This window comes from Mastigoproctus giganteus, chromosome 5, assembly GCF_048544385.1.
Source record: "Mastigoproctus giganteus isolate SK-2022 chromosome 5, ASM4854438v1, whole genome shotgun sequence".
NCBI lineage: Eukaryota > Metazoa > Arthropoda > Arachnida > Uropygi > Thelyphonidae > Mastigoproctus > Mastigoproctus giganteus.
In genome coordinates, this window is record NC_143579.1 from 124942170 (window position 1) to 124962522 (window position 20353).

The 20353-nt window shown below is 37.3% G+C and overlaps 2 protein-coding genes across 3 annotated transcripts in view; one reads left to right on the forward strand and one right to left on the reverse strand.

Moving 5' to 3' along the window:
• LOC150085684 (vesicular integral-membrane protein VIP36-like) overlaps window positions 1-10800 on the forward strand; it is a 236019-nt gene extending 225219 nt beyond the window's left edge. For both annotated transcript variants that reach the window (XM_090373444.1, XM_090373443.1), the window contains 2 exons: window positions 328-388; window positions 10651-10800. In XM_090373444.1, the coding sequence (XP_090229570.1) occupies window positions 328-388; window positions 10651-10793 (204 nt within the window). In that variant the 3' untranslated portion in view covers window positions 10794-10800. The remainder of the gene's footprint in view (window positions 1-327; window positions 389-10650) is intronic.
• BORCS7 (BLOC-1 related complex subunit 7) overlaps window positions 1-20353 on the reverse strand; it is a 157473-nt gene that overhangs the window by 1061 nt on the left and 136059 nt on the right. The window lies entirely within an intron of this gene.

Consider the following 20353-nt stretch of genomic DNA (forward strand, 5'->3'; position numbering starts at 1 on the left):
CAGTTTGTTCTAAGACAACATTCCATGACTAAGATCATATTTACAGTGCTTACAGCATGTCATAAAAAAGAAAATTAAGAAACAGGTCACAAGACATGGTTTTTGGAAATACGTAGATACAACCTGTGCACCTAGGTTGTTTGAGTTAAGATGCACACTCCTAAACTGAATACTGGATCCTGCCTATGAAAAGATGTGTCTTAAACCTGTTTATTATCTGTAAGATATAAAAGTACAGTTTATAGCTTGCAAGAAGCATTTGATTCAGTTATGCTTTATTTCATTTTAAATTTCATTGATCACAATTATTATTTTTAATTTCTTTAGGAAAAAGAGGAGGATCGTTCACACATATTGCCTTCAGCCGAACATTTTGCTACACCGAGAGGTAAGTAGTATACAAATGATCTTTCTCTCATTCTTAATAAATGTTACTTATCATTTATTAATTTACTATTTGTTATGGTGATGAAAAATTCAGTAAATCCTGGTGAAGAGAGAATAGTACATAACATAACTGATGCATTTACTGTTATATGTTAACTCTTTATCAGCAGATAATTAGCACAAAATATACTTTGTACAAATCACATAAATCCTGCAAGTAGGAACATAGCATACCATGCCTTTGTTTCTCACATTTATCTTGACTCACACCAATGAAGGGTAATGAGGACTAGTGAATGGTTAAGCATTAGTCCTCAATATACAAGAATCAGAGTTATATGAGAGGAAAGTCAAAAAGTAATCTAATATAATAAAGTAGGCATAGTTAAGTCTAGGGAAAAAGCCTTGAGCTATGAAAGCTATATAAAGTCATTGTACATGTTGGACATAGCTATAAGCAGAATGGATTTGCTACTTAGTGCATCCTTCTAATATTGTGGAATACTTTACCACAAGTTGCCTTGGTAGTGCTGCACTACTCTAAATGCCGACCGGGCTAGCCGAGTGGGTAAAGTACCTGCCTGGCAACCCAAAGGTCGCGGGTTCGATTCCCGCCTCGGGCTTGGATCAAAGTACTGCAAAAACCTTGGGAGGTGCAATATGGCCACAGAAGCCGATGCGCCAACAACTACCAAATCAAAAAAACTACTCTAAATAAAAACAATTACTCAGTTGGAGCAGTGCCTTTTATTTAGAGTAGTACAACAAGAATGCAACTCATAATGAAGTGCCTCTATAATCTGAGACTGACACACTAAATAGCAATCCCAGTTTATTCATAGCTATGTGCAGAAAGAGATTGTGCCCAATATGTATGTATAGGACTATTAATTTAATAATACTTTTGGACTCGCATAATTCTTTTAGCCTCTAAGTACCTGTTAAGTTACTACATAGTAAATTTAATAAACAATTTTTGTTTCCAAAGTAGGCAAGTGTGATTTCTTATGTTAAAATTTTGAAACTTCAATATTATTTTAGATATCAAAATTGGTAGGGAGTGGACCAGCATTTTCTGACTTCAATACACAAATGATAGCTGCTACAATGGTATCTAGTACTTTTTAAATAACCATTTTCTCTTCACTAAAAAGACCTCTGTGGTCAGGAAATCTATCCATAATTAATGCCGCCAACTCTGACCAATTATAACTTTAAACATAGTAAAAATAAATAAAATACATAAAATCGACTGTAAAATATAATATAATTTAAAATACAATAAAAATATAAAATATTATACATTAAACCCGTACTATTCTAAAACTGAAGCTTTCGGCAGCATCTGCTGCCTTTTTCCAACATAAGTAGTGATGCATCAGCAATTCATTATAAAGTACTAAGCCTTCCCAGCAGACCCAGGGTGTACTATGGTACCTGTGCATGTTCCGTTTCCTGTATATCAGCACTGGAAGTGGCTCGGGGCTGTACAACTTTAAAACGCTAATCCCTATTCAGGCTATGATCACCCAAGGAACAAATCCTTAGGCTCTCCAGCCACTTCCGGAAACCCGCTCCTTTGGTTGTTATCCCGTGCCCAACCCCGAGACATTAGCCAATCTAAGCATCCTGCTATGTTCCCCCAATCTATCGTGTAATTTATGCTTAGTCTTACCTACGTAACATCCCCCACAATCCGGACACTGAATATTGTAGACAACCCCACTGTTGTCAACTCCCACAACAGGGTCTTTAACTTCCCGCCATCACCGTGTGCAGCTTCCGACCTGGAAGTTGCACACAATGTATTTGGTACAACCGTAAGATGCAGGCTGTTGGTTGAGAAACACCCGGATAGTAGGGAATGTACGCAGTGGAGCCAAGTACTCCCTCCTCCCTCTGAGTACCATGTCCACAACAACCTTCAATCACATTCCGGGGGTAACCACATCTCACAAGGTCGGCCGTGACCCGTTTAATTTCTTCCTCCCTATCCTCTGAGGTAGAGCAGTGCGATCAAGCCCTGCTCATTAAAGCCCTAGCTGGACAGTGAAGAATAGTCCGGAATTTATATGGTTTGCCCAGGATCAGAACATTGAAGAAGAAGAAATTTTGATATCATTTGATGTGGTGTCGTTATTCACGTGTATTCTGGTGGATCATGCTTTGGATTGTGTGCACACAGCCTTGGAAGGTGATAATACTTTGAGAGATGGGACGAATTTGAGTGTACAGGACATATGTGAAGGTGTTAGCTTGTGTTTGTCCGGCACCACTATGGTATTTGCAGGTGTGATGCATCAACAGATCCGGGGCGTGGCTATGGGTTCACCTATTAGCGCAGTCATTGCTAATTTAGCAATGGAAGAATTTGAGAATAGGATGAACTCCTCTAGTCCGTTGCCCCTGCGGGCATGGAAGAGGTATGTGGACGATACGTTCGCTATACTACGTAGGGGACGTGGGCCAGCCAGAGGTTCTCAGTTGGCTTAATAGTAGTTCCCCCTTTATAAAGTTTACCTCCGAGGTCGAGCGCTCTGCCATTTTTGGATGTCTGGATTTACAGGGTCGGCCAACAATTAAAAACAATAGTATTTAGGAAGAAAATGTGTCGGGCCCAGTATACTCATTTTGGGTTCTGCCCAGACTGGAGGTCATAAGAAGAGTGTAGTTAGGGCTTTAATGAGCAGGGCTTGGTCGCACTGCTCTACCTCTGAGGATAGGGAGGAAGAAATTAAACGGGTCATGGCCGACCTTGTGAGATGTGGATACCCCAGGAACGTGATTGAAGGTTGTTGTGGACGTGGTACTCAGAGGGAGGGTGGAGTACTTGGCTCCACTGCGTACATTCCCTACTATCCGGGCGTTTCACAACCAATAGCCCGCATCTTATGTTCGTACCAAATACGTTGTGTGCAGCTTCCGGGATGGAAGCTGCACATGGTGATGGCAGCAGTTAAAGACCCTGTTGTGGGAGTTGACAATGGTGGGGTTATCTACAAAATTCAGCGTCTGGATTGTGGGGGACATTACGTAGGTGAGACTAAGCGCAGATTACGTGAAACTATGCCTAAAATGGTATGCAGACTAAGATGAGGCGATCTCTCAGTTGAAATGGCATCATGCTAAAAGACTCCTGACACAAATAACCCACATGCCTCTTAAATACATCAAAAGAGGGGATAATTTCAGAATGGTACCTTCTGAATGTGTACAGCAGAAGTCGCCGGGGAAGTGGCAAATGAAAAATGCCATACAGGCAAAGAAAAATAGTAACCAAGAAAGATAGTACATTACCCATGCCATCATACTTCCTCCAGTAGGCCAAACATACCACCAACAATTAAGCTGGTTATTAGAATTGCTGAGTGGGAGGGGGATTGTAATTTCTAACCCAGTAAAGTATTTCAAATACCAAAAATTTGTACACCTGCAAACATTATGCAGAGGGGTTGCCACATGTGTGTCTGTGGGTCCAAAGAACACACTCACACAAATTGTACTGTGCAAATAATGATATGTCCCAAACTGTCAAGGCAGTCGCCACTCTGCATTTTCAAAAGAAATTAACAATGGAAAAGGGAGAAGAAAATCCAGAAGTAAAAAATATAATTTCCCAGAACTAACAGACATCAGTAATCCAACTGTAATGCACATAGCAGTACAAACAGACATTACTGTTCTATCAAGTACATCTTTTGTGAGTGGGCAAAATCAGTCCTCACATCATCAGAAGATTGAATAACTAGAGCAAACTATTCCTCTAGTTATTCAATCCACTTCGGGATCAAGTAAAGCATGCTAAAACGTTTGACAAGAAGAAACACATCACTGATCGTATGGATATTGACAATAAGGAAGATTATGATGGCTCCGTTCTCTAAATACATGCAGAAATTGATATTGGCAACAGGCAAGCTATTTTTTCTGTGAAAACAAAATAGTCTCCTCTGATTCACTGGAACTGTTGTGGTCTTAGTAGCAGCCTAGATACCAACAAGTAGCAAGTGGAAGCCAAAACATAGTAGCCTGGAGCAACACAATCCTGTTGGTTTGCATTTACAGAAAACTGATCTTACATTACAAATATCTGCCACAATAAAATAGTATACATTAACTAGGAAGGATAGATACTTCTACTTCAGTACACTGAGGTATATCAAGAAGTTTAGCAATTTGGTATAACAATGCTTGTTTTGGTATATTGTCACCTAATCAAACGTTCACCTCTACAGAACTTGTTAACTTAGTCAGACAATTGCTTTTTGTTTCAATGTTGGTGACATGAATGGACATCATTCCTCTGTACGGGATCTTTACATTTGGATAGGTAGGAGAGAGCAATTAACTGAAAAAAAAACTGCTGGAAAAGCATATACAAGGTATGGCAATAAAGTACCAAGACTGGCACAATAAAAGAACATGAAGCAAAAAAATTTTTTTACTTTTATTCAAAGTAATCACCACCAGATTGAATGCATTCAAAACATTTCTGAAAAGAGTCGGTGAGGGCGTCCAAGGAGATCATGTTCAGTTCAGTGGTTACATTTTTCTTTATCTCTTCAACAACCTCTTTATGTTGAGGACAGTTTTTACCTTGAAAAAGGAAGAAGTCCTCTGGTACTAGATCAGGAGAATAGTATTAAAGATATGTGATGCAAGCTAAAGCATCAGTGAAAAAAAAAAAAAAAAAAACAAACATTTCACACAGAAGATGGAAATTTGTTCCGCAGTCAACCACCTGCTGGCTAAATGCAAATTTCTGCACATCTACTCTACAACTGTCTATCCTCAATTTGAATTTGTCCCCTCAGTTTCATAATCTGAGCAAGAGGAAGAATCCCATCAGAACATTGAGCCTGCTCAACTCATTCAAGGCCTTGTACTCCTCAATCAGATCACTTCTCAGGTGCCTAGTCTCCAGACACTGCAATTTGCAGAACTTAAGCATTTCTTGGTAAGAGGATCCTTTCATTCTCCTCACCAATCTTGTAGCCCTTCACATACTCACTCAAGCAACTCTAAATCCTTCCTAAAATTTGTTGCCACATGTGGAAGCAAAACATAGTAGCCTGGAGCAACACAATCCTGTTGGTTTGCATTTACAGAAAACTGATCTTACATTACAAATCTGACCTGTATGTAGTACTCAAGGCGTTGCCTGGCTATTGCCTTATATAAAGGGATAATCACCTCCTTTTCCCTACTAGCAACATTCCTGTACGGTGTATCTTTGACAACACCCCATGACCTGCACTGGCAGCCTGTCTGCACTGCTCAGAAAACTTTATATCTGACTGCACAATTACTCCCAGGTCTTTTTCATTTTCTACCACCCTAAGTGTAATACCACATGGTTAGTACGTTTCTCTGGGGTTACTTCTATGCATATGCAGTACTTTGTTAATATGCAGTATTTGTTAATGTTAAACTTCAGTTGCCACTTCTGAGCCCATCTGCCCAACTTTTCTAGATCCTGTTTCAGTAGAACACTGCCATTTACAATCCTACCAACCTTAGTATCATCTGCAAATTAAGCCTGATATACCTTCATCACTATCATCGATAAATATACAAAACAACAGTGGACCCAATACCGAATCCTGGATGACTCCGCTAATAACATTAGTCCGCGAACAGAGAGCAGTGTCCACTGATTACGACTCTGTCTTCTCCCACCCTTTTATCCATTTTAGCAACTTGTTCTTAATACGATACTGCTCCAATTTGTACAATAGTCTTCCATGTGCAACAGTATCAAAAACTTTCCTGAAATCCAAGTATATATGATATGAAAATTATTTTTTGCGTCCAGTTCCTTTGTAACCACATCATAGTATCCAATCAAATTTGTCAGACAAGACTTTCTCTTAACAAACCCATGCTGTGTTTGAATTATTGCTGCAGTCTTCTTTAGATGAATCTGCAATGGTTCTTTAACTTTTCATTGCAAATATAATTCAGTAGGGTGGTTACATTTTTCTTTATGTCCTCAATATCCAGAAATCCGCTGGTGCTAGAACAGGAGAGTAGGGTAGATGGTTGATCTGTACAATGCCATGTTTCATCAGAATTGTCTTCACAACAATCGCAGAATGGGGGAGGGCACCAGAGTGCCCTCCCCCAATCTCTCACCTACCTATCGGTACCTTTCTTTTGCAGCAATAACCACTTCTTCAATAGCTTTGAAACAGCATTGACTCTCTGAGGTATAAGTAATTTCTGCCTGAAGGGGAGAGAGACGGTCAATGCTGCTTTCCACTAACATAAAGACAGTTGCATCATCTTGAACCTGGACTTTTGTAAATGAAACTCTTTTTTGGACCGTGATGGTGATTTTGAAGTTCAGTGCATACTCTAACACTTTGTTTCAGGGTCATATCAAAACACCCAATACTCATCTCCATTGATAATACAGTGGGGGAAATTAGAATTCTCTTGACAATACTGGTGAGGCTGTGCAGCACAAATTTTACATGAACTTTCCTTTTCCCTAAATTTTCATGCAAAATTTGACAAATCATCTCCTTATTCATATCTAACTCATCTTCCATCATTCTATGGGTCAACTGATGATCTCGTCCCACATTTTTCTGAAATTTCGCAACTTTGTCCTCATTTTCAGTGATTGACAGATGCCAACATCTTGGGTCATCATGACCTGCTTATACCATTCAAACACGCTGATATGATTTAAAGTTTCATCATAAACAGCACAGCTTTTAACATTTCATACATTTCTGTTACATATTTTCCCAGTTTAATGCAAAATTCGATATTTGTGTGTTGCTACTAATGAAACTTGTTACTTTCAGCCTACTGGACAATGTCTCTGTCACCATCTGTTGGAGGAAATTTTAACTACAATTTGAACCACTTATGCTTATTTTCAAACTCATCAAATATGACTGCAACAACACAAGTTTAGAAACTTTATTGTGATACCTTGTATGTTCACCTACCTATCGGTACCAGCTCAGTGATAAGACCCAATGTACCACAATATTGTCTCCACTTCTGGACCAGCCTCTGAAATAACGAAAATTTTTCCAGCAATATGTAGATAAACTTAACCCTTAAAAATGAAATAAGAATTGACTTGGAAATTTAGCAGAGCCAACTGGGCAGAAAATAAATGAATAGCTCATCAGGATGAAAGAAATATTCAAACCTCTATATTGATTCTGTAGTTTATTATGCGACTTTTCAGATAATAACAGCTGCTGAATGTACTAAAATTTGCCACTACCCTAAGAATTGGAGGAATGAAACCTACAGTACTGCAAAAAAAAAATCTGGAATATATTTTGTAAACATCTCACAATTGCTACTGTAATTCTATAAGATGGCAAGAGCCATTGCTTGAATAATAAGATTCAAAAGTAAAAAGAAGAATGGGCTCAGCATATCACAACCATTCATGAACATAAGGCCAGTTTGGAACAAGATAAGGAGACTCAACGGCAAATATCCTGCCATCACAACCTCAATGTTATACTGGAATGGACAGGAAATTTCAGAACCTACTGACTTGGGGTTTTAAGGCCATTTCAAATGTACCCTTTTTCAAATTTATAAAGCACAAACATTGAAATTCAAACTAAATTTCAATTCCATCCACAGTCTACTATCTACTTGCTCTTATTCAGTAGAGAAATGGTGCAGGTCCTGATGGAATCGGTTATTCTGTGATCGTGACTCATTCGCTGCTGTGTTATCGCAATTATAGAGAAGAATATTCCTAGAACTCCTACTCTAGTAGCTGGCATCATTCTTGTTTTGGCCTTGCCAAAAGCAAAAAAGGAAATCAGCAACCCTACAGACTACCATCCTATAACAACTTGGTGTGTTATAAGAAGAATTTGAGTCACTGAAAAAAAATGAGTGCTTGCCCTAGAAACTACAGCATGTATAATGTATTTAAGAAAGATAGAAAGGCTGGAGGGGTCATGCTTCTTATCAAAAGCAGTCTGAGTGCAAAAAGAGCTTTTGCTGATCTGAAGCTAGGTCTACTAGCATAGAATCTGTGTGGTGTTCGTTAGTCGAATGCAAAGGAACGATGTGAGTGGGAGTAATCTACAGACCAGAAGGTTGTGAAGAATATTACAAGAGTCTACTTGCAGAATTGGCAATCAAGTGCGAATTATGATTATGCTTATTATGGGCGACTTTAATCTGCCCCAGATTGACTGGAATTAGTGGGGGGGGGGGGGGGAACTCACTATGGGGAAGAACTTTTTTAAATAAACTAGATGACTATTATTTTTACCAGCATGTTAGAGAAAGTACTAAGGTGAGAATATTCTTGATCTCATCATTACTCTGAGACCACTGTAGTTTCCTTCACAAAAGTAAAAATACTTCCCTTTACTCTTGATGGTAGTTACATCTTTAATTAAATTGCACATTAATATGCTGTTATCACTGCCACTTAGTAGCAGTTTTTTTATCTGCAGATTTTTAGTTATTATTAGCTATATGGTGCAAGGAAGCCTGAGGCTTATGCTGCACCAGTCAAAAAAAAAAAAAAAAAAAAAAAAATCTGAATTACCCTGAGAGAGAGAGTCATAAATAGAAGGGAATCACCAAGAAAGAGAGGAATGATGATATCCAGCTCAGGACCCTGAGTGTGCCAAGCCCATACTCACCAGTTGTGAGCCCCTGGGGTTTATGAAGAATCACTGCTGATAATCAGATAAATATTATCAGCACTCTATTGTTGCCTCTCTGACATGCTGCTGTAGAAAAACAGTCATCCAATAAATTCACAAAAGTATTACTAGTGTCTGAGTGACCAACCTACAAGTTCCAGTCAATATCTGGAAAGTTAAAATCAAGGTCCCCATTACATTCTGATTTACTGGACCTCTATCTCTGTTTAGTTTGTAATACTCATTGTAATTAGCTTTTATGTGCTTCCTAACTAAATCATAACTACTCTTGTCCTTTTTGTATACATTTACTCCCCATATTCAATTTAGCATCTCTTATGTCCAGTACTGTAACACCAAATCTCTGATATCCCCACAATGTCTACATTTGATGACTTGACCAGCAGTTCATGTTTATTTACCTTGCTTCTAGCATTGGTGTACATGTGCCTGTTCTTGCTCTTAATTACCCAAACACAGCTCACGTATTTCCTTGTTCCATGTTGACCTACAGCAGGCCTTGAAATAACTCGTACACTGTTTTCTGGAGTGTTGCATGTGCCTATAGAAGCAGTGCATTAATCACTTTCACCTCTGCCTGCAGCTATTGTTCATCTGTTAGTCTCTGTATCCTCCCCCCCCCCCCAAAGCCAGAAGTTTTCCAATCCAGCTAACACTGCCTTGATAGCATCACATCAGCAAATATTCTCACACCCTTTGTATTTAAGTGTAGTAGAAGCAGAGTACTCCCTCCTATCGTGTCTAGGCAGAATTGCAGACACTTTCAAATTTAACTCTAACTTGTGACTTTTTTCCTCCACATTGCCCTGTGCTTGTTAACTAAGTCCTCAGATCTCCTACTCATTAGTGCCAACTTGTGCAACAATATCAACTTTTGTATGTTAATATGGTATTACTGCTACCCATGTGCAGTGCTTTGCATTTGTCAATGTTAAACTTCAACTGTCATTGCCCATCTGCCTGAGAAATAGCAGTTAGTGTTTGACTATCATAGGCGGACAACAGATGTGTGTGATCGATGACATCTGGAATGTGAATACACCATTTTAAATAGAAAGCAGATACTTCTCTTTTTGAGATGGGCTGTTTGTTCAAAAGTAGTGAACTTCCAAGGCAAGTCTGGCATGTCGATAAGGAAGATAAGTGGAATATTAGAATGTTATCTAATATTCCAAGTAAAACCCAACTCCAACACATTAAATATTAATTGGTTCACTTAATGCAGTCCCCCCCCCCCCAATTCGCTTTCCGTGCCCATAAAAGACCATATGAAGAGGTTTGTTATTTGGTTTTTAGGAGCATTAGCAACTAAGGCCATATTGCTCTGGGAATATGCAGTGGTCATTCCCTTGACCTTTCTGCATTTGGTGGCGACGGGCTCGAACCCCGGTCTAATCAAGAAGCGTGTGCTACAATATGAAGAGGTACGTTACTGCCAAATTAGTGTTGCATCTAACTCTAATATCAGTTTATCCACTTAATTTAGAATAACACTGTTTCTTTGGTATAGATTATTATTTTAAAATGCAGTGTTTACAATAAATAAATGAATCTGATATATGTCTCTCTCTCTCTCTCTCTCTTCTTTCAGAACATGTTGAAGATGTTCCTAATTCTTCTGCAACAAAAATAATTCTTGTTATCATATGCATTATAACGGCAATTATTATATGCTTTGTAGCTGGAGTTTGGTATTTTCAAAGGCAAGAGACATCAAGGAAAAGGTTATATTAAAAGAAAAAGTGACAATTCATATATTTTAAATTTTATGTTAATAATACAAGTAGTGTCCTAGATTTGTACAAAAGCCAATGTATAAAAAGAATTATTTTTACAGTTCTTTTTGTGTTTTTGCAAAAGTTGCAAAATGTTTACAAGTTTTTATGAAATGAAATATTTCTTCATAAACAGTACAGACCTAAAACATCTATACACTTTACATATATACAAGAGCAATACAATTTTTGTACAAGAATTTGCAAAAGCATTAGTTGCGTGTGATGCAAAGACCAAACCATGTGACTGTGTTCTTTGTAGAAGTATGCTATTTATTTGAAATGTAGAAATAAAGGATACAAGCAAGGGCTTGCTGTGTTTTGTAGTAAATCTAACAGTTTCATTTCTGATCTTATCATCAACATGGGTGACCTTGGTGGCACAGAATATATCCATAATTTCCAAGCTAACACTATAGGAATCTAGTGTGTGTCCTAACTTCAACACAAAACTTTGCTTCCTGCTTCAACAAGATGGTAGGTCCTGGGATGGCTCACCCAAGATCAGTCACCTGCAAGAGTCAGCAGTGTAGATGCCCCTAACTCATGGAGGTGCAAGTATGGTGCCTGAGCATGCATTTATTGCTTGCCAGGCAGCGGCCAAACCATTAAGCTCCGTGCATGGTGAGTAGAGAGCCTGGGTATTGAATATTGAAACAATGCTTGGGGGGGGATGAAGCATGATAAATTATTAGACTCTTAATCTGGGACCCCAGCATGGTCCCTACTGGAAAACAATGACATCAGTACTGATGTTACCACTGCAGAAAAAAGGCCCAGAATGTAAGCAATTTCGGGACTTATGAAACATTTCCTGATAATTGATTCCAATAATGAAAAGTTCATAGGAAAGATTTGTCCTTCTTTATCCAGAATGGTTGTAAGGTCTGGCAAGCTTCCATAAATCACTGGAATGGCTATATATTCTTTTAAAAGAAAAAAAATGATAAACATTCAGAGCAGCTGCTTTAAGCCACCTCTGTTGGTGGAATTTCAATTACACCACATAATATGCTTAATTCATTTTGTACTATAATTGCAGAGTAGAACCTTGAAGATGAAATCTGTTCCGAATTAAAGCCATAAGGAGTTATAGTTGTGAAACAAATATTGTGCTTGGGAATGGGAATCTTGTACCTAATCTAAGAACTTCATTCTTCAACTTAGCTATGTAGTCTCCTAATTCCATTAAAAATAGGTACCTGCACTGCTAAGTAAGGGCATATATACTGAATCCTTTAAGATGATTCAGTATATGTAAGTGCCAAAAATATGGACACTTGCAAATGGCTTGTCATGGTACCATTGTGTGCGTGTGTGCGGTGTTAATGCAAAAGGCCATGAAGTCATGGGATGTTTTACTGCAAAACTGTCAATTGCCAAGGAGAACACCGTGCACAAGCATCCACAAGTGGTGGAAGGAAGAAAAAGAAATACAGAAACTTAGCATTAGTCATATAGTGCAAGGAAGCCACAGGCTTTTTTAGCACTAGAAAAAAAAAATAATAATAATAATGATAATAATAATAAAACAAGAATAATAAAAAAAAAAAAAAAATATCTACCAGGTACATAATGAGTTGCTGCCACTCTACTCTGAGACTGACGGTGTCACTGATAATGTCACAGCGGCAGCTGTTAAAAACATCTTTACTGCAGGAACTCATGAAACTGGTGCAGTAAAATAAATAAAAAAAGTATTGCATTATTTTTATTGAAAAAATAATTTCAGTACAATGAATGGAATTTTTCCTTGTACTAGTGTACATTGAAATAATTCATATAAAATATATTATAATAACACTAAAATTATTGGTCTATGATAACTGAAATAAGATATATAATTTTGACACTCAAATGATTTTAATTCCCGAGTGAATACTCCTTTGATTGTCGTTACATTACGTGTAGTATTTACTAAAGTATTTGACTTAATATCTAAATTGAAGAAATCTTTCATAAATTTACAAAACTTCTTTCCAGCCTCAGAATTTAATTCTAGATTGAAATCACCAGCACGAACTATAGGTATATGATCCAGTGGAATATGGCATCAAATTCTTGTTTATGGATTTTTGAATTATATCTAACGACATCCCTGGAGTGATATATATATATAATGTATATGGCAACAATGAAAATAAATTCACTATTAAATTTGCACAAAGATCGACAAATGTCTCCAATTTCATCTGATACCACTGTCGTGTTGTGCAAAGATATGTGGTGTACTGATGATAGTTGAACCTTCACGTTGATATATTGCAACACCACCACCACTACGAACATCCGACCTTTTAAATTGAGTTACACATTGGAATAGTTTAAGTAATATATGTTCATCATTATCCAACCACATTTCACTTAATATCAATATTTTGGATTGCTGTAAGATTGTGTCCGTTTCGATATCTCAAACATGGGCCCGTAAACTTTGTATGAATTTTTGCAGTTTATCCTGTAGTAGTAGTAGTGGCATGTGATGCAAGAAAGCAAGTGTATGAGCTTATGCAGCATCAGCCAAAAAAAAAAAAAAAAAAAAAATCGCACCAGTAGCTTATTATTTTTCAAGTGATCTAGTTCAGCACAAGGTTCTATATTAGTAGCTTTGCCGTGGTGAAATCATTGTGGGGATTTGTAATATATAAACCTTGCAATGAGGTCACTCAAGATAATGCCACGTATACAAGTGGCTGTTGATGATATTTCTCATAATTATATACAAATTTGTCGAAGGTCCCTCCTTGAGATTTATATGTATAGTCAAAGCACAAGCACATACTAAAGGAAATTGTGTACATCTACATATTAATTTTCTATTGTTCTTGAATGGAATTGTAGTTGATCATTTTATAACAGGTACGGATTGACTAGGTAAATGTTTATCTTTCACATATTGTTTATATCAAGATTGAAGGTTATGTCCTATTTTTGACTCAGGAAATTTAATTCATACTCGTTTAACTGTTTCGTCCTCCTCAAATTCCAAATATGCTAAAGTACTGATTGCACTGTTTACCAAAATCCATCGACCACATCTATATTTATAGTAATCAATAATGGTAGAATGTATGGAAGTTGTGCAGTTTCAGTCACTGACATTTTATGAATTTTATTTTGAATCCCTTGCAGACATAAATTAGTAGCATCTCCTTTGGTAACAAACTCGATTCTATAATTTTAAGTTCATCTGGTAATAACGCTTCTCCATTGCCTTTTTTTGTAAGAATTTTAGAAATGTACAATCGGACTGTCGAACAACTTGTACTAATTCATGAAATTGTAGTGAGGTCCATAATTCTGGAGCAATCTCTAATGGCTTGCTTATAAATTCTTTCGATTCCAATATAGAACGAGTAATGTTAGCTGTTATTCCTACTGATTTAAATGCAATTTGCAAATTTTCTGCGGTACGCATTCGCATAATCTTCATTGCAATATATAGCAAATGTTGGGGAGTTAATCCACGACAATCAGATCTACGAATATCACTCGATGCCATCACATAAAGGGAGTAATTTTCAATCCATTTTTAAATTTTCGTGCATGCCCCAAATATATAGCTGGAAAAGAATGTTCTTCTGCATGTATATCAAATGTGAAACTTGCAGATGATTTCTGACCCAGTGCTATACATAAATATTTATCTTCAGACCATAATAATGTTTGTTGTTGAATTAACAATAGTTCATCATCTTTGTTGACAGGTTCCACAATTTCATCTGAATGTTCCTATTCACTATCATCATTTGTCCCCAAGAAATCGTCACTCACTTTTATGCCATAGAATTTATACAAAGGTGAATTTATCAAATACTGTAACCATATTTTCACTATTTTCTTCTTCACACGTCCTTGTAGATATGATGATTTATATACGAGTCTTCATTTTATATGTACATTAATGGCATAATCATCATCTAATTCTCTAGGTAATTGATGAACTATCGTATTTACGTTAACTGGTACATTTATTACTTGTCCAATGAATCTCATATTGTCCATGTTCATAATATAAACAACGAATTTGCATAAAGGGTAATCATGGCGATATCAAATGCTCAGTTACAACATCCAGTGGATGCAAATGAGTAGGATATGTTAGTTATATAAATCCATTTGACGTGGCCATAGTTGGTATCCATCTCCCTCTTTTAACGAAGTATGACATGTATTACACGTCATGAAAGTACTCACTTCTTGTAAATGAAATTCATTTTGAAGTAATTCATAAAGTTGTTGGAAATGGTTTCAAAAATAATTGAAACCATAAATGATCACAATCATTACAACTAAATCCAAATGAGTTTTTGTACATTAGTTTTTCAAACTCACTGTCGCTCATGTAGACACTATAGGGATGTAATCAAGAATCTCATTATTAGCCATTTCTGATTTTGCATTTTTTCATGCACAATATTCCTTCATTCTTTCTACTGAAGTTTTAGATTCCTGATAAGTATCAGGCATAGCAGAACTCTGTGGTTGAAGTTCATTATTATTCAGAATAGTTTGAATTTCTAATTTCCTTTTCTTCCGTTCACGATATTCTTTCAGTTTTTTTGGGTGCAGTTTGAGAACTCCCACGCATAACAAAATGCTCATGTTGAATTTCATCTTGATTCACATTTCTGTCCAACTTCCCTTTCTTTCTTTCACGATATTCCTTCGAGCGCTGGGCTGTAGATTTTGGCACAGTCACTCGCGTATTAATGATTATGCTGATATAACGGTATGATGTAGCGTGTCACTGCACTTTGTGTACAATTGAGTTTTCTTGGGTGCATGCATTGTACTTTTGAATCACTGCAGCAACAATTACAATGCATGTGCATCAGGTTTGGTGACGATTTCTAGGTAATGTAACGCTTTTTCCCCAAATAATGCCGGTAAAAAAGTTTTTTAACGTCAATATAATAGAAGATTTATAAAAAGTATTAGTCTAAACTTCTCCTGTAAATTGAATTAATGACTAGTTCTGGAATTCATTACAACTAAAAACTTCACCTTCACACATTTTACTGTCCCACCCCTCTTAGGTGCCTAGTTCACAAGCTCTGTAGCCCATATATTTGAAGTCTTTCCTCATACAGTCACCCCTTTGCTGATCTCACCATGCAATTTGCCCAGGGTGCATTATGGCCAAAGCAGGTTATGCACCATCACCCACAACAGCAACTTGCCTATCTTTGGACCCTTTCAAGAAGCTTAATGTCTTGTTTGAAATGTCTGAATACGTCATACAGTATTCCAAGTGCAGTCTTACAATTGCCATATTGACAGGCACAATTTGGCCTTAGTTACCCTTGTGCTAGAAAACCCCCATAAAATCCAACCAACAACTTCTCCAAGTTAAAGGACCCCTCCTCCCAGAAGCCCAGTCATGCCCTCAAAACCTCAGCAGTTCAATGCACTCTCTGGTCACCTCTCTCAAAATTACTGGATATATTCCATCAACTCCTGGGCCTTATTTGCTTTTAGGTTCAAAAGTTTTTCTAATAAACAATCATCTTCAATTTTGAAATTGCTAATTTTGTGTTTTCAACCTCTCCTCACCACAAAGGATACTTCATCAGTAAAGGGCCCGAGCTGTCAAGCAATTTATGACTGAGCAATTTATTTGTGCTTCAAGTGTGAACTTTCAAAGGCAGTTGCTAGTTCTTTTACATTTATATGCTTAGTGAAACTCATTTAATACTAGCTTTTCTTTCAAAAAAGTACTTAAAAGAAAAGAAAGAAATAAAAGATTTCTTTTATCATTATAGTTAAAGTACTAACCTTAGTATCTTCACTTGGTCACACCAAACATTAATCCTTCCTCACCTTGGCAGGGTCAGAAAAGTTAATTTACGAAGGGCCAAAAGAATCAAACATGGTTGTTGATATGTTTCTTCCATTGAGCTCTCAATGTACTGACTCATGGACTAAACATGACCTCTCTAGGCTATTTTTTGTCCTAACCTATGAGTAAGCAACTCTTTTCTTTCACTATCCAGGAGACCACATTTTATTTAATTCTAAATCATGCGATGGAAACAACACAATCCAGGCACTCAGAACCATTATTAAAACTGTCCTCCATAAGTGGAATTCCATTACAGGTCATCTCATATATACCACAGTGAATTCCTCCAAGGGAATTATAAGCAATTGGGATCTGTTAAATGTGTTGGAAGAGGAAATAGTCAAGGAATTACAGGAACAAAAAGTAATACAAGAATTAAAATGCAAAAAAGATGGCAACCTGGCACTAACTTGTATTATCATTCTGACATTGAATACTCCAAATATGCCAATCTCAGTCAAATCTGGAATCTGAATAAACTGCCATGTTCTTCCACACATCCCCAAAAATTGGGCCATTCCCAGTGTGCAAAGGCACTACATATTCTAACTGCGAGTCCAAAAAACAACTAACACATTGCCACAATGCTCTAACTGTAAGGATGAACATTCAACCTATTCTAAATCATGTGAATTATGGACAATTGGGACAAAAATCACGTATCAACCGAGAGTAAAAAAAAGTAAGTTAAATCAACTATGGCAAAATGCATATATGCCTCCAAAACCCAAAATCAGCAAGTTGTCACAGCTCAAACAGATGTCACTCCCACCAGAAATGTCAATTGCAGAATGGGATCAGTACTGAACATCCATCGAAGTCATATCTCTTAGATAAGGCAAACAATACTTCCATCTCTGTTCCTTCTGAAATTACCTCAAGTAGAGTGAAACACCCAAGAAGTAAGTGTATTTGTGTCAAATGGCACCAGGAGTTTCCCCATCTCTGTGTAGTATACATTGTCATGTGAAACAGAACACTGTTGAGGCCAGAGATTTAAAAGTGTGTGGATATTGTATATGTTCAGTGTCATGTACCATTGTTCATTTGGCCATTTAGCCATTGGACCCCTATTGGGGCCCAACATTGCCCACACTTGGCCCCCATGAAGGCAGACCAGATACCCAGTAGTTTTAATTTATTTCGCTCTGGCAGGCCCTGCCACCTAGTTTCTTGAGATTTCAGTAGCTAGGGCCTATCTTAAAAAGAATGGGGTAGATGCTACAGGTTTAGACAAGGTCTAGATGGATTTTAAATGAAGATTAGGTTAAATTTTGAAATTGAAGTTTAGCAGCTTTGCATCTGGGACGTTCATGGTCAGTAAAGGTAGAGTGGAGGGAACAGGTAGAAGTTTGGGGTTGAAAGAGAAGGTGACCCCAGGAGTGTCAGTGGGGGGCAAGCCCCACCAAGAAGTATGGACATGGAGAGTGGATGCACTATTCGCTTTAATACAGGGATAGCAAAGATTCTGGATGTACCGTTTGTTCCTGGAAAACAAACATGACCATTGCAACCAATAAAAAAAAAAAACAAAAAAAAACCCAGAAGCAGCATCTTCTTGTACCAAAACTAAGTAATGCAGCAACTCATTCAACATGACTGCAGAGGTAGAAATACTGATTTCCCAATGGGATCACATTGGGAAATAGCTTAAATGTGATCCCACATTGGCAAGCTATTTACTTGCAAGAGACAAAGCAAACTCTGCAAGGTTAATTCCAAGATCAAAAATTACACTGCTACACACTAGAATCCCATCAAAATACATTATATAAGAGTTGCTGTCTGATTGTCCTTGGAATGTCAATATTGTATCAATACAACTTTTACTGAGTCATCTCTGTAGTACTAAATATCTTGAACAATCACAGCACAAGTACCAGCTTCTTTCTGCTTATTAGGTGACTTCAGTGCATTATGATCTCTTCATATGGATAAGAGAGGGAAGATCATTAATTCAATTCTAGATCAATACAACTTTAACTTATTAAATACAGGATCAAATATTCACATAACAGCATCTGCCAAGATTGTACCACATTTGTCTTGGCTAATCAAAAATGCACTCATACTAACAACACTGGTGGAATGATTAGGTAGATGCAATGAAAAGAATAAAGTGTGGACCATGTTTTGTAAGTATCTGACCACCCAAAACCTGATTAATTACAAAAGACTTAAGGCAAGATGAATAGTGAAAAAAGATTCCTGCATATACTTTGCATCAAATATTGCTAAGGATACAGATTCCAGATTAATATGGATAAAAAATCCAGTAATTAAATGGTAAATACCAGCTGACATGTATCCAATTTTCAGTTGGAATGGCCAGGACATATCATCCAGAGTAGATGTAGCAAATGCCCTTGCAGAAACCTTTTATAAAGTATCAGAAGCAGTACCTGCATATGAACCATCTTTTCAAAGCAAAAACCTTAGCAGACCAATATAAGATAAACTTTAACACCAAAGTTTCTTTTTATACAATCAGCCTTTCGCAATAAGAGTTTAAAGTCTTTATTAGTATTAGTAATGGCCGCATGGTGCAAGAAAGCCTATGGCTTATGCTGCACCAGCCAAAAAAAAAAAAATAATAAATCCGAACAAAACAATGATAAAAACAAACAAACAAAAAAAAAAAATAAATAAATAATAATTAATAAAAAAAAAAAAAAAGGAAATTAAACCTATCATCCTATGCACTTTCCTTACCCGAAAGTACTATCCAGATGACCTTTGAATTTCCCCAAACTGTCGGCCTCTACTACCCATGAAGGCAACTTATTCCAGTAATTTATAACTCGCTGGCTAAAATAAAACTTCCTGCAGTCCAATCTAAACATTACCACCCATAACTTGAATTTATGTCCCCTAGTTCTAGCATCATTTATAATCTTGAAAATTTCGTCCTCATTCATTTTACTGATGCCTCTCAGAGCCTTAAACACCTCAATCAAATCTCCTCTAAGGTGTCTAGTTTCCAAACTCTGCAACCCACATATTCGAAGTCTTTCTTCATAAGGACGCCCTTTTGCCGATCTCACCAGGTGAGTTACCCGTCTTTGCACCCTTTCAAGAAGCTCGATGTCTTTCTTTAGGTGCGGTCTCCATACTTGAACACAGTATTCCAGGTGTGGTCTAACATAAGCCTTATATAACGGGATTATCATGTCCCTATCTCTACTTGCAAAAGTTCGATAGATCATCGATAGGGCACCATGGGCCTTCCTTGCAACCTGTTTACAATGCTCAGAGAATTTCATGTCTGACCGTATCGTAACACCCAAGTCCCTTTCCTCCAGTACTGGGTTTAGTTGAACTCCACCAAGTGAATAAGTTATTTTGGGATTACTGTTTCCCAGGTGTAATACCTTACACTTTGTTGGATTAAAGCATAGCTGCCATTTTTCTGACCATTCCTGAAGTCTACCCACGTCTCTCTGAAGAAGCTCAGCTTGACAGTGATCATTAACTACTCTACCAATTTTAACATCATCTGCAAATTTAGACATCATGCCCTCTATCCCTTCATCAATGTCGTTTATGAAAATTAAAAACAACAGTGGTCCTAATACTGTTCCTTGGGGAACCCCACTTCTTACATCTGAGGAATAGCCATTTATCACAACCCTCTGCCTTTATGCACAACATACAACAGTGTCACTGGTCCAGGT